Source organism: Neopsephotus bourkii, unplaced genomic scaffold (assembly GCF_033783945.1).
Source record: "Neopsephotus bourkii isolate Nb327-2 ecotype Australia unplaced genomic scaffold, CSIRO-AGI_Nbou_v1 NB_234, whole genome shotgun sequence".
Taxonomy (NCBI): Eukaryota; Metazoa; Chordata; class Aves; order Psittaciformes; family Psittacidae; genus Neopsephotus; species Neopsephotus bourkii.
In genome coordinates, this window is record NW_026900744.1 from 16592977 (window position 1) to 16607624 (window position 14648).

Below are 14648 nucleotides of genomic sequence, written 5' to 3' on the forward strand. Positions count from 1 at the left end.
CCCAGGGCTGTTGATAGGATAAATATTTTTTAATTACAGGATCATAATAAGGAAGCCCAGAATAAGAAAAAAAAAAAAAAACCAACAACCAAACAACCTGTATTTTATATATTAAAAATGAAAAACTCAAGTCCTCATCAGTCCCTGGGTACTCACAGACTGCTGAAAGCAGTTTCTCAGGCATTACTCTGCCAAATACAGCCTACCATACGCCCTTAGGATTCTGCTGATGCAAAGGCAGGAAAAGGTTGTTTAATTTATCTGGATCCCCAGAACCTCACCTTGCAGTGGGAGATAGACAAGAGTGCGAGTGTGGGGTTTTGAAGGTTCACTTATTTTATTCTTGTCAGAAGCTTTTGAACAGTTTGTCAAACGATTAACATGCTCTAATCTGCTGCTACGTAATAGAGAGATAAGAGATTTTGTTTTAAATAGTGTAAATCACTAGTTTACCCTCAGCAGTAAATAACCAAGCAAAGCAGGAATGCCACTGCTTTCAAACTGAATGTCTAAAATTACATATAAATAATGCTTACATTCCTTTTATGAAATGAAGTGCTTTGGGTTTAGGATGCAAATCTGTACATGTTGGACAAAGTGGAGTTAACCATACCCTACTCTGAAGTCAGGTGGATCAGCAATAGGAGGAACTGGGATTATGCCAGGACTGATTTTGCCTTATCACTAATCTCAAATGTTTCTGTTTTGAGAACAAGATAGAAAAATGGTCTGTCTGGCTCACAGAAGTACAGCACTGTGATTCCAAATAAATTCAAAAGCATCCAAAGAAACAGGTTATACTGATCTAATTAAATCAATTTAGAAAAAGAACTGGTTAAATCAGTGCAATCTGGGTATTCAGAGATCAATCTTCGCATCCAGAGGTCTCTTGAGCTAATGAGGCATAGCAGTTATTTACTTTGGGGTGCTGGTCCCTGGTCATCAATTAGGGGTCATTAATAAACCCTGGCAATAAAGAGCTCAAGTACCCCCAGTGACTAATAGGGAGCAGTTGCAGAATATTAGCATAGTGCTCTGCCTCTGTGTTTCTCTGCAAATCACTTATCTCACTTCAGGCATTACACAAAAATAATGCGTGCTGGTGACTGATGATGGGACTTGGAGGTTCCCCTGGAAGGGAGAATGCTGGGTGTAGTGGTAGGGTTTTTACTGCTGCATAAAGCTTTGTCTCTTTTTTTGGTGTTATTACCAGAACAAAAGCAGTAGTAGCTGAGCTCTTTCATGATCACATAGCTATAATTAGTTTCACAAACCTGAGAAATGAGCAGTGAGATGAGGTTGACTGATGTGTCACCAGTATAAATCCAAGACACAAACTGAGTGAGATGCCAAAAATACCATGGCATTGGAAATTCAACTTTATTTTGCAGCATTTTTTTTTTTTAAGTGGGGGCAAGGGCAAGACAGTTTGTGTTTCCAGCACATGAAAGCATTGACTTGCCAGATGGAGAATGCAGAAAAGTGTTGCAAAATGTCTGTCCCTTTCCTCTAGAGGAGCCCTCCTGCACCCTGCCATGGGCTGTTCCCACGTGGCTTCAGCATGCTAGCTTGGGGATGACATCCACTGCTTGGCATGGAGGTTTCCCTGAGCTATCTTTTACACTTCTGCCATCCCAAAAGAGGCTGTAGAAACCCTTGTCTGGTAGAAACTTCCATCCTTTCCTGTAACATTTAGGAATGACCCCAGTTGCAAGTGGGGCTCTGTTTAGGCTCACAGTGTGGAGCAGGCACCCCTCATTTGGGAGCCCGTCTGATGCCATGTAATCTATCAGAATTGTATTAATCCCGCTAACGCAGCCACCATCTGGCCCTGCTGCTGGGCCGGCTCGTGCGAGCCCCTGTGATGGATGGCCTTGGGAATTGATTAGTTGTTGTGCGAGACAAATGAACTGTTTTGGCAGAAAATACCAGAGGTCGCTGCGTGTGGTCAGGCACAAAGGCTGCTGAATTTTAAAGAGCTGCTTCCAGCATCCGTTGCAGGGATGCCACTTTGGAGTTGCAATGGCTTTTGAGACGAGCCCAGCACTCTGGAGCATGGTTTGGGTTTTGTTCTCTCCCTCTAACCCTGCTTTCAGGAACACCGGCACTGGAAATGAGCACAAAGCTGCAGTGGTGCAGGAGCCAGAATCCTTGCTGTGTTGGGAATTACAGGCTCGTGCTGATATTATGTGTGTTTGGGTGGCCACGCTGCAGATGTCTTGTTCACATAGATGCTGGGCTGGCAATCCCTGTGGAAGAGCTTTCCTGGCTGCGCAGCCTGCAGTGTGCTCAGCCATGGCATATCACAAACAAAACACCTGCAGGTCCAGGCAGCTGGGGTTTGGGTTTTTTCAGGTCAGTGTCATTAAGAAATGGATGCTCTTCTGGTCATGTTAAGTGGGCAAGTCTCTGACTTCAAGATGATTGCCAAGTTTATTGCTTCCCTCCCTTTTTATTGTCCCTGGAGTGGTGACCCTTGGGGCTTTGCTTTGTTGTGCAAAGGGGCAGCTTGTCTGCCTTCCCTTTGGGAGAGTGCATCCTTCAGTGGTGGCTCCTTTTTAGGGTTTTCACTTCAGCCTCCTCTCCAGTGCTGCCACTAATCTAACAAAGTACGTGTGGCGGTGCAGCGACGGGTGGGGAATTGGATGACACATGTCTCGCTATGTCCTGGCCGCTCTCAGAGGACACCACATGAGTGTGCCAGCAAGTGGGCAACACTTCCCCCGAGACAGCCTGCCGGATCAAAATAAACCTGAGTTATGGATTTATTCAGCTTGTAATACCTCAGCTGGCATAAATAATTGAGAAAGCAAAGGTTTGTCTGTGGTGCATACCTCAGGGACCCACTCCTGTCTTCCTCCCTCCCACCACCCTTTCTTATGAAAATGATCCCAGTTGCATTGATAGATAATAACAACACCAAGCAATTAAAAGCCATGGGTGGCTGGAGAGAGGAGAAAAGGTTCAGTTAATGAGCTTTTCCTCTTCCTGTGCCCAGGAGAGCCTCAGAAGTGAGGAGGCGATTAAAGCAAAGAGATAATTATAGATTATGTGAAATGGGTCCCTTGGGGGCCAAGGGCCTTGACAAAAACTGTAAGTGTTGCGAGTGTCTCTCTGCTCCCCACACGCTGTGTTCCGCTCCACTGCTCTCCCACTTACTCAGCAGCACCTTGCCAAGCAGATGGGAGAAGCCACCTGTTAGCAGCACCTGGGGCCACTCCACAGCGGGTCTACTGGGACGTGGCTTGGACCAGCCCCAGGAAAAGGGGAGAGGATGCCCAAAGTAGCACCCGATCACAGCCCTCTGTGCTGGAGGTAACCTGCAAGGGGGGAGGAAGGGCATGGGAGGGTGCTGTCTGTGTGAGCGTAGAATACCTGAACTTCAGGTCTCTTCTGTGCTGTTTTTCCTGGTAGTCTTGGTGGCTGTTTAGAAAGCAAGGAGTTTTACAGTACTCAAGGTAAGGAAGTGAAGCCTGATTATCCAGCAACAGGTCTTTTCCGTGAGATGTTTAAAAACTGTTGGCTCACCAAGTGTTTTTTAGGCTTAAGCTTTGCAAGCTTGGAAGAAGATGGCTTTGTTTAAATTCTTCCACATACTTTTATTCAAGGAAGAAGAAAGTTGCCCATGTATTACCTGCAGGCAACAGATATGCTTCAGCCCAGTGTTAAATCAGAGCTAGCATTTCTTGCTGAGGATGAGGGAGAGCAGAAGAAAATAGCTTGGGGGGGGTTGAATATGTGTCAGCAGGGAGGAGAGAAACCCTTCTGGCCATCTTCAGGAAATAGATGTAAACGTATTCCCTGCCTTTACTGACAGTCAAGTGGTCTTGACTCCTTTTAAGCTCAACAAAAAGAGCCAGTGCTTGTATTTCACACAATCTGACATGGAAACAAAATTGCATCTGAGTCTTCCTTTTTAGCTACAAGTTTTAAATAATTGTGCACATCTCCATTAGGTTGAATTTCATGGTCTTTCCCATCTGACAGTAACTTGAATGCCGTATTTTTGCATAAATTGATATTTTCCTGACAATACTAATAGAAATGTTATGGGTTCTTCCCCTACGTACCCCAGCCCCCAAACATTATTTGAGCAATATCTTAGAGCATCACTTACTTCTGATTTGTGATGTGCCTGTATCTAGTTTTAGGCTGTTTCTACCAGTTTCTGGGCCTTGATGCTGATGATATCTGGAGCGCAACTTCACATGACTAGTTTTTTTTGCAGGTAAAATGTCTGTGGTCTGACTGCATGGACTTCTCAAACCTATTCAGGAAAGGGCTTGTTTCTCTTTGTTAATATTTACAGAAAAGCTGGAGATAATATGTGCTATTTTTGTTCTAGAAGGGGCGTCAAATCCAGAGGTATAGTTTAAAGCTTAGAGAAATAAATTTGCAGTAAAGAGGTTAAATTTCCCAAAACCTTATTTTCAGGAGGGGAAATTGCTATTCTGGATTAATTCCTTTCTGGAGACTTCTGAAAGAGAAGTGTGTTTTTTGGAAGGGGGATGTGTAGAGCATTTGAAGAGGTGGTTATTTCAGGAAAGCTAAATGACATCCAGATAGCTGCGTCAAGTCATTTCCCCCTTACAGGCAATAATATCCTTGGGAATGGACTGTAGAAGTCTTATCTAGAGGCTTTGGTAGGAAGATCACCTGGGTTTGGTACAACAATGTTAATGTGTCTTCTCTCCACTGGTGCAGATCTTGCAGCACACTCCCCGTGGAGCACAGTCAGTTGCTTTATTGCTGCCATGTACCCTCTGGTACCTCTTGTGCTGCTGTGTGAGGTCTGGCAGGGCTGAGCCACCCAGGTGCTGTAGCATGTGGAAATGCCAGTGCCCAGGTTGACTGGGTCGCATCACTGCTAAGGATGCTAGGCTCACAGCCTGAGGCTCATGGTTGTGATGCAGAAAATCATCTGGGAGTAATTGAGGATGATTGTGGACTTCTCTAGCAAGAGGAGGCTGGGCTTCACTTTCTTACAGAATAAAGAATGATCTGTAATAAAGTGTGGGTGTGGCTGTGCAATGGGGAGAAAACTTGTGGAACCAAATTGCTGTACAGTGTTGTCTGAAAAGTAGCTTCATGCAAACGGCTGCTTTCAGCAGCCAAGGGTGTGTTTGAGAGATTTGACTAGCAAGGTAGGACTGAATGGACTTCCCAGCACATCAAATCAGCCCTTGTTAGTAGGGGCAGGCATGTCTCATGACCTCCATCATGAATCTGTCAAGCTTCATCTTGAGCAATATAAGCTTTTTGCCTTTTCTAATCCCACCATGAGATTCTTTTTTCCCCAGAATTCAAAGTGATTGCATCTAAAGTGTGCAGTGATCTCCTTCCCAGGAGCTTGCGTGTAGTGAGTGGACAAGACCTCCAACAAATGAGTTCATGGGAGACTGATTAAGAAATTGGAAGACTTCTGTAATATCTCTAGACCTAAACATGAAATCTTGTGGGGCACCTAGCTCTTGCTTTTTTTTCCAACTGCCATGAAACACTATCTCCAGTCACTCTTACAAAGTTCTTTTGTGATGTTTTGAGAATCTGTGAAATATCTTAACTTCATTAGAGGTTCTGTTTAGTTTGTTTGGACAGAAGTTTTATCATGTCTGAAGCCAGAATATTGCTTTTACTTCTAGAAGAAGCTATAGAGGTACCTCAAGCACCTGTGACATCACAAATAAATAAAATAAAACCCAAGCCTTGTGGTCAGATTCCAAGGCAAACACCAAAATTTTAACAAATCTCTTAACAATTACTTACCAAAGAGTATGTGATAATAGCAAGCACCTGTTTTAAAACCACCAAAAGAAAGTACTTGCCCACTGTTCACCCCTTCACATACAGAAAGCCAAGTTGTAGAGCTTGTCCTTTAGAGAAATCAAGAGTTTGTTTGAATGGGTTAAAGAGCTGAATACAGTGGAAAAAGGACCTGGGAAAGGTTAATAAATATGCTTATCTGGATGCAGCCTCTAGCTACAGAAATCCTTAGGTCACTCTGAATCTGGGAGGATCCAATGCTGGGGACAGATTGCTTTGAATGTGTCCTGTTCCTTCTGCTTTTTTTCTCCAAGCTACCATTAATGGCCACTGTCTGCGATGGATGGCATTGGAAGGGGGCTTTGGTCTGACCTGGAGTGGTTGTTACAAGTTTGTATAGCAGTTGTCTGCTGTGGGATTGCAGTGACTTACCAGGGCTTGAACGTGGGTTTTGGTGGCTAAGTTTATAGACTTCTCATGCCAGTTCACAGGAGTAAGTTGACTTTTGTCATAGCATAATGCTGTTAAAAACAAACTTTGTATTCTAGGCAGTGGAATCCTGTCTTAACTTGGGGAAAAAAAAAAAACCATATTATTCTGCATGTGCACTAGTAGGTGTCTGTTTCAGTCCAGTGATTGTATTGAAATGCCATAGAGCATATGATGTACATGCAACATTTGTGCTGTGCAGTAACACAGTTTTTCTTTTGCTTTTGTTTCCTGACTAGGGAAGAGGACAAGAACATTTTTGATTACTGCAGAGAAAACAACATTGACTATGTAACCAAAGCCATTCAATCAAAAAAAGTGGATGTGAATGCTACAGATGAGGAGGTATGGAGAGAAAAAGATAACGACCATCGATCTTTTAACTGTTTTGTGTGTTAATTCAGTGCCACTCCTTTACAAAATTCTCTGGTCTGTCCAGCTGCTGTAGTATCTTGTTAGAACAAATACTTGGTCATTGAGACAGGGTTAATCTATTTGAAAATAGCTTTCAGTTGTGTTTCTAGTAGTGTAGATGTACTAATTGATGCTGTAGCATGTCAGAAACTTATGTTCTGTATTACTTTCAGCAGTGCCAGCAGCCACTTGCAGGATAACATCTGCTGAATATCTCCCTTTTGTCAGCTTGTATATTAAATGTGGTCAAATAGAAGTAGGATGTGAGGCAAATAGCTTTTTTTGACTGATGAACTATTCACAGCTGAAGTAGGATTTCTGCCACGCCATCAGCATTTAATTGTTTCCAAGATGGAGGACAAATGAGTGATACCGGCTTTCCAGCTTCACAAAAACAGTGACATTGTCCAGACTTTCTCCTCTCATCAAGCTCAAAACACTGTTTTGCCATAAGGGGGGTAATGCAGGCATTGTCAGAAACCTCAAGAAAATAAGGGTTTAAAATTGTGAATTAGCTTGATCTCTGTCTTGGTGAAAGTAGACACCTGGTATGGAAGTTTATATCCTTCAGAAAATGTAGTGGTATCAGCTTTATCATCTTGGTTTTGATGCTTGCATGCTGCCACCTAGCCCTGCTTGTGGTCCATGCTGCTTTTGCCTGCTGCTTTCCAACGCATTGTGTTCTGGTGAACAGATGAAGTGCTTACACATTCATAGACTGAGACACCACAAATTCAGTTGGGTTCTGCAGAAGCACTGAGCAGATTTCTGCCCTCTGAGCCATGACAGCCCCGGCTGGGGCTCTGAATGCTGATGGCAGGGCCTTTTATTATTAATCAGGAATTCATGTGAATTAATTTTCAGAGGAGAGGAGAGATGGTGTTTATGATCGGGATTGGAATTTTGCATCATAAATTCAATGAACTGAAACTGTCATGTGCCACACAGTCGCTGCAAGCGCCATTACTGAGCTTCATCCCTCCTTCTGCCGATCACAGGTTGCGGAAGTAAATGTCTAGGGCAGTTCCACAGCACGTGACTGAACCCCTTTCATTAATAAAAGCTCATTTTTGGAGATCACACACTTGCAATAACTGTATAATAGCATTATGCTAGCACTACTTCATTTCCACTGGCAAGATGCTCTTTTGTAGTTAGCAGTGTTCAGAAGCTCATACCTTCCTTTGTGTTCAAGCAACAAATGTGCTTGTTCTCAGCCAAAATATTTACAGAAGAAAAAGAAAGTTGAAAGATACAATATTTTTGTATTCTAACAACATAACCATTTAGAGTCAGACCTGAAGTCAGCCAAGTGATGTTGTCTTTGGGAGTTATCCACAAGTCTCTGATATGACAGAAGGCCTACTTCTGAACTAATGGGTATCAGCACATGACTGTTGCAGTGTATGCAATTCATTCAGCATAGATAAGAGCTGAAAAACCTTACCTACCTGTGAATGCCTCATGGAAAGGTTCCAACTGGTGCAAAATTCCCCTGTAGATGAAATTCTCACAGCCTCAGTGATTTTGGGGTTACCCCAGCAAATGGTTAACCAGACAAGTAAGAATTTTTTTTTATTTTTTTTTAAATCCAAACATAGTTTCCATAATCTGGAAGGTATCTTATTTTCCAGCATCGTGCAGGTTGATTGAAGTTTTAGAACCCATTTTAGACTAGACATAACCCAGACTGAGCCGTTGGTAGAGTGAAGTGTATGCAAGCATAATCTTGTCGTTTTTTATTAACTATTTTAGTGTTACTGTATAAATGCATCCTGCCATGTCCAAAGATGCCTCTCCTAGCCCTCTGACCATAACTCACAGTGTCAATCCTTTTATTTAAGTGCATATAGATTTAAAATGGCAGCAGGGATAGATACATGCAAGAGTTAACTTGTCATGAAACAAAATCTACTGAAGCACCAAACAGTCTGGTGCTAAACTGCAGCAATACTAGGCTCAGCCTTTGCTTGTACAATAAAGACTTGACTGAGGCTGTAAGGTGTTTATATTTTTATTTCTATGTGATGCATTAGTACCTTACCTAATTGTATCCCCTCCTTTGTGCTAACAAGTTAGCGAAAGGTGAAGAGGAATCCAAAATAAAAATGTAAAATGGGGACAAACCAACTTACTTGAAGAAAAAGGATTTCAGAAAGGGCAACAGAAACCTTTGGGATTTAGATAGATGGCAACTTTAAAGCATAAGTGGTCTTCTCACAAGAAATAAAAGATCTTCATGTGAAGCATTCAAGCCAGCATACTTGCTAACAGTTTGGATATAATAATCTTCAATTTAGAATTAAACAAAGAATCTAATGACAGTAATCATGTACAAGCTTCCATTTACTGTATCTAAATTGCCTGGAGTTCAACGGAATAGCTTGCATTCACTTAAAAATAGCACAGACTAAAACAACCTGTTTCTCTTGCGTATGTCAGCAGGACTAATGAAATAAGAAATGGACTGTGGCTGTGAAGTCGCCACAGGCACATCCTGGTAGTATGGATTGCTTGCTGCCTTTTTGAGAGCAATATTTGTTCAAGTTATAACAAAACAGAAACTGCTCAAAGGCATAGATGAGTTGCTTTTGCTATTTGTGCCAAGGGCTGTGGAAGTTCTAGATGGAGAACTTATTTTTAATTGTTGGAGAAATCTGAGTAAGCAAACATGTTACTTATGTACAATATTTAAGCTACTGCCAAAACTTTAATGAAAGGCAACTGAAATAGTGCTTGGTTAGTCCCCAGTCCTTGTGCTTCTGAGATAGCAAATGCCAGATTGGTGCCAGCTTGCCAAGGAAAGGATAAGGGAGAAAAAAAATGGATTTGAAGAAGAATCACATACTTCTGGATTTACATGCTTACTCTCATTAGAAAGACTTCCCCAAATGTTTCAAAGGTGTGAAAGCAATTGACTTCCAAATCAAATCTGAAGTTTACCTCTATAATTGCAACAACAGCCCTTCTGTTCACGGTTTTTCCTATTAGGGTGGGATGCGGCCATTCTATATATATTTCTTCTTAATTACCAGTAATAAACCACTTGCCACAAGTTAGAGTATCTCTCATTGTCATACAGCCATTACAGCTGCAAACATCATGCCTAGAAGTATAGCTTAATATTGTAGCGCATCATTCAGTTTAGCTTTGTTCTCCTCTTTCTCTGCGTTGGCTAATTGATGTGAAAATCATTCCCATCCATTTGTCTGCTGAGACTCAGTATATCGGAGACAAATCCCTGTCCTGTGCTTTGTTTGTGAACACCCTGTGACTTGGAGCTGAGCAAAATTGATGTGCTGTTGGCTTGAGAAACTGCTGCAGAAGCTGGCCAAGCTGGCAGCAGTTATCCAAGCAAAGCATAGAAGATTTAAGAGGCAGGGTTAGTGCAGTGGGGCTATTTTTATGCTTTTTTTTATTAAACAATTCAAAGGCAGGGGGAAGTGCATCCTCTCAAGTAACTTCTGCAACAATTGTGTTTGAATTGCACAGAGGGAGTACCTTGATGTTGCCTGCATTTAGTCTAGACCTCAAAACTGCAGTGATTTCCTATATGAAATTATTCATACAGCTTTGGGTCTCACTGCTTAATGAAATGGTCATATGGGAAGTGTTCTGGGAAAGCACAATCTGTGGCTTTTAAGATTTCTGCCATGTTATTTAAAAACACAAACACGAATTATATGCTGATATAAAGCAGCAGCTGTGCAGACTAAAGAATTTTTCAGTGTTCATAGGCAATATCCATGCTATGCAAAGAGCTGTATTGCACATTCAGTTTATCTTACTGCTAAGGGTAGGATGTGGAAGGAAGACATGGGAAACAAGTGGGCTTTGTAGCTGTATAGTTGCTTTAAGTACATTGGCTAGAACTCCCGAGCATTTTGATTTGCCTGATCCTATGCACACAGTAGTATTATATACAAGTCTCTTAGTAATGCTTTTTGTTACGCAATAAGTAGGTTGAGGTTGTTCTGCACGTATTTTTACTTACTCATCAGATGGTGTGCTCTTGTACAGGTCTCCAAAGTCCCTTATACCCTGTGTTTAGGGGATAGCATGCCACAAGGATGCAGACATTTCTTGGGTGGAACGTGTCATCTTTTTAATAGCGCACAATTACAATGCAGAGCCATTTAAGTCACTAATTGGAAAATATTGTATCCATTTAGAATTACAGAGAAAATATATAGGTAAGCAGTGTGTAATTACCCAAAGTGGAATTGGCCCAAGACTTGAAATCCATACTCCTGCAAATAGCACAAGGAGATTTTTAATGACTATAGATAATCAGACTTCAGTTTCTTGTCTTGTTCAAAAGGCAACATTTGCAGCAGGACCAGCCTCCAGTGTCATGTGAAGGAACCAGCTGCACAGTGCTGCAGTATCCTTGAGCTGGCAGTGTTAGCAGCACTGTCTCTCACAACCTGTTGGCTTACGTTTATTGGTCCCAGCCAATTTCAGCACCAATAAGATAAGATTCTGCTTGTCCAGAGAGAAATGCAAACCAACCTATTATAGCCACTAATCTGTAACGTGAATTTTGCTATAAAGGATAGAAATGTCTGTTATTGTGAATTGCACAGTAATTACACATGTAATTACAGTATTATTCCCCTAGATATACAAAGCAAAATGGAAATAATCTGTTGAAGTATTTATTGCTATTGTGCCTATTGCAGATAGTGCTTCTTTCTTTTGAAATAAACCTCTGTGGCACAAAAATGTTGGTATTTATCATACTGAAATCCTAAGCAGTTGCCAGTCAGAGATGAGTGAAGGATGCTTAATATGAATTAAAGATCTTACTATGTTTACCAGTTGTTTTAAATTTTATTCTTTCCTCCTTTTAGACTTTGATACTGGTGTTGAGTACAAGAACGTTAATCATTAAATGGCCTATGGATGTAATCATACTTCCATAGAAAGTCATTGTCAGAATATTCATTCTAACTCAAGGTTAATTAATGTAACATTAAAATTATGTGTTACAAAAATTAACTACTTCCTGGGTCAAAAAGCATGCATTTCCTGACTTAAAAACATGTTCTTCTTCTTCTGCCCAAGAATATCCAGCAGAACCAGTGTGAGCTTTGGTTGCAGGTGTCTTCTGCCACTCCTGCTGTTTGGGCACCGTGGTCAGAAAATTGTCTCATAGTTCTCATTAGTAGATAAATTAGTTCTTTACTTTGTTCCCCACTGCTCTGTCATTAGATTTATAACTGGGCACAGGCTAATTTAACTGATTTCATCTGTGAGGGTCTGTGACTATTTTCTGTAGCATAATGGAAAACACAGGTTGATCTGACAGTGTCACAGCTGGGGGGATGATTTTCTGGTTATGTATAGGATGATTCCAAGGAATTCCCTGTAAGTGCGCCACACTTGCTGTTCTAGCTCAGAGAGGCACCTGTGAACCCAACCGCAAAAGCTTGGCTTCACTTCATTACTTCCTTAGTCCAGTGTGAGGCCATCTGTGCTTTCAGTTGTGTGTGTCTGCCCTCAGGCAGGTCCTAAGCCTCATTCCTGTGTCCTTTACAGGCAGGAAGATCTGAACTTCCATTGCGTGTCCTCCTGTGGTGGCAGAGACAAGCAGTGAGACTTCAGTTGTGCAGTTGTAGAAAGGGGCAGGGAAGAGAAAACTGCAGAGGTTTGGTGGAGGGCTGGAGGCATGCAAGGCAGCAGCCTATGTTGCAGAGCTGGGAACAGGACAGTCATGGGTGATGCCTGCTCAAATGCCCAGTTTTAACCTTCTGTTGCAGCAGAGGCAGGGATGTGGGTTGAGTGTTTTGGACCTGCCAGAGAAATGAGCTTCTGGGCACTTGGCATTCAGGTGACTTAGGCAGCATTGAAAATGTTATCTTTAGAGTGTCAGTCATTGCTCCCAGTAAAGTCAGAAGTGTCAAAATCCCAAGTCTGTATAGGAAAACAAGCCATTATGTCATGGCTCCTGCTTTTCATTCCTTGCTTACTTTTTCCCTCTGTTTTTTGTTTGTTTGGGGTATTTTATGCTGGCTTGTGGGTTTGATGCTAAATTAATAAAAATTTAACTGTGTGTCACTTCTAACACTTCTATAATTATTCTGTAAGTCCAAATGAGGAGCAATAATATGTTACATACTAATACTAGTGTCGCTTTTTTAAAGTCTGGTAATTTTGTTATTGGTGCTAAATATTTAATAACAAGACTGTGATTTTCTGTGCTTCTTTTGGCCGACTTTGTTAATTTTCTCCTGGGTGTTGTAGGGTCGGGCACTGCTTCACTGGGCGTGTGACAGGGGACACAAGGAGCTGGTTTCAGTACTGTTACAACATGCTGCTGACGTTAACAGCCAGGTAAGAAAGGACCAAGAAGTTTAATTTGATCAATATGTTATTTAGCCACTTGATCAAATGTTTCACATGAAATTGAATTGTCCCAAAACTCCATACCAAATTCTCTCAGGGTACTTATCACGGAGAAGAACATTGAAAAAGGTAACCTCAGAAAAATAACAGAATTTGGTTGCACGAAGTACATAGTAATAAGGGGCCTTTTTCCATTCCTGATGAAACTTCTCCTTGCAGTAAAATTGTTTGAACACCTTGGCTGTGGCTTCCAATGTGACTAGTGGTACTGATGGCAAGAGGGATTTCCTGCACACAAGGCGTTTGATAGGTTCCTACAGAAAGTGCATTTTCCAGTGTATTTTTGTAACATTACACTCTCAGCAGAGCTTAGTAAACTAATGGGAAGAGAATACCGCTTTGCCTAGCAGAAAAGCTTGTGATAAGTGCCTGGTTTTGGCAGAACATGCCACAGGAGGAAGTGATGCTTCATGTCACAACATGGTGAGCATATGACAGCCACAGTAGGATCTCAGTACTGATTGAAGTCAAACAGTTTATACCATTTCCATGCTCACAAAACCACCTCACCCCCTTGGGAATCAATGTTTCTAGCACAATTTGACTTAACATAAAGCAGCTTTTTTAGCCACTACAGCCCATGTGTCTGAGTTTAACTAGAAGCATTTTTATGGTACTTGAATAGACCAGGCTGTGAACTGCATTGTGCTTTGCAAGTGGTTCATTCCAGACAGCCAGCTTGAGTCTGCCTGTGCTCATGAGTCAGTGCTCCTAGTTTTGTCAGCATGTTGTAGTTAAGGTTTGACCTGTGTAAATGAGATCATGTTTGGGAATAATTGTCCAACCTATTTCTGTTGAATTATGATTGACTGCTCCTTACCAGTATAGCGCTTATGGGCTTTGTTCTCCTGCCCAGTTTGGACATACATACACCTCTGCTGACAATTTTGCTAGCTCTTACCAGTGAGATCTTGGGCAGCCTTGCGACAAGTGCTTCAGGAATTTGTAAGAGGTGAACCTTATGCACAGTTGCAATCTGAAGACTTGTCAGCAGACCCGTAGGATTCATGGGCTAGAAATAGCCGTGCTGGTATTTAGAACACATGGAATTGTTGTAAAAAAAAAAAAAAAAAAGTCTTTCTTGCCTTTGCCTTGTATTAGGAAGTATGGCTTCACAGTAGCTAGAGAGAGCCATATCTTCATGCTTAGATGTTGGGTGATTTCAGCTGTAATGGTTTTTATGAGAGTTTTCCCTTACATTGAAGAGGGGCAGTGGAGCCAGTACAAATGATGAGCTTTACATGCCTCACTGTTGAGACCAGTTAGTCGCCTTTCACTTGAAGCAAGTGAGTGATGTGTCAGATACATGTGGGAATAGCTTTGCATTGAAATCGGGGTGGAGTCAGGTCAGACACCTACCAATCCCCTTTGCCCTTCCAGCCTGGGAGATGGTTCTGTTTGAGATGCTGTACCACTGCAGCAGTCTGAGAAGTCACCCCTCTTTGACACCTGTCTCGTTTCTTTGGAGGTGAAGTCTGACCGTAAAAGAAAAGGCTGAAGGGAGGGTCATCGTGGTTTTCCCTGAGTATTAATTTTCTGTTAAATTCTTAACGTTTTTTTTCTTTTTGATCTAT

General features: G+C 41.8%; 1 protein-coding gene across 2 annotated transcripts in view; it reads left to right on the top strand.

Moving 5' to 3' along the window:
* Window positions 1-14648, top strand: part of ACBD6 (acyl-CoA binding domain containing 6) — an 88209-nt gene that overhangs the window by 30760 nt on the left and 42801 nt on the right. For both annotated transcript variants that reach the window (XM_061345566.1, XM_061345565.1), the window contains 2 exons: window positions 6492-6597; window positions 12913-13002. In XM_061345566.1, coding sequence (XP_061201550.1) covers window positions 6492-6597; window positions 12913-13002 — 196 coding nt within the window. The remainder of the gene's footprint in view (window positions 1-6491; window positions 6598-12912; window positions 13003-14648) is intronic.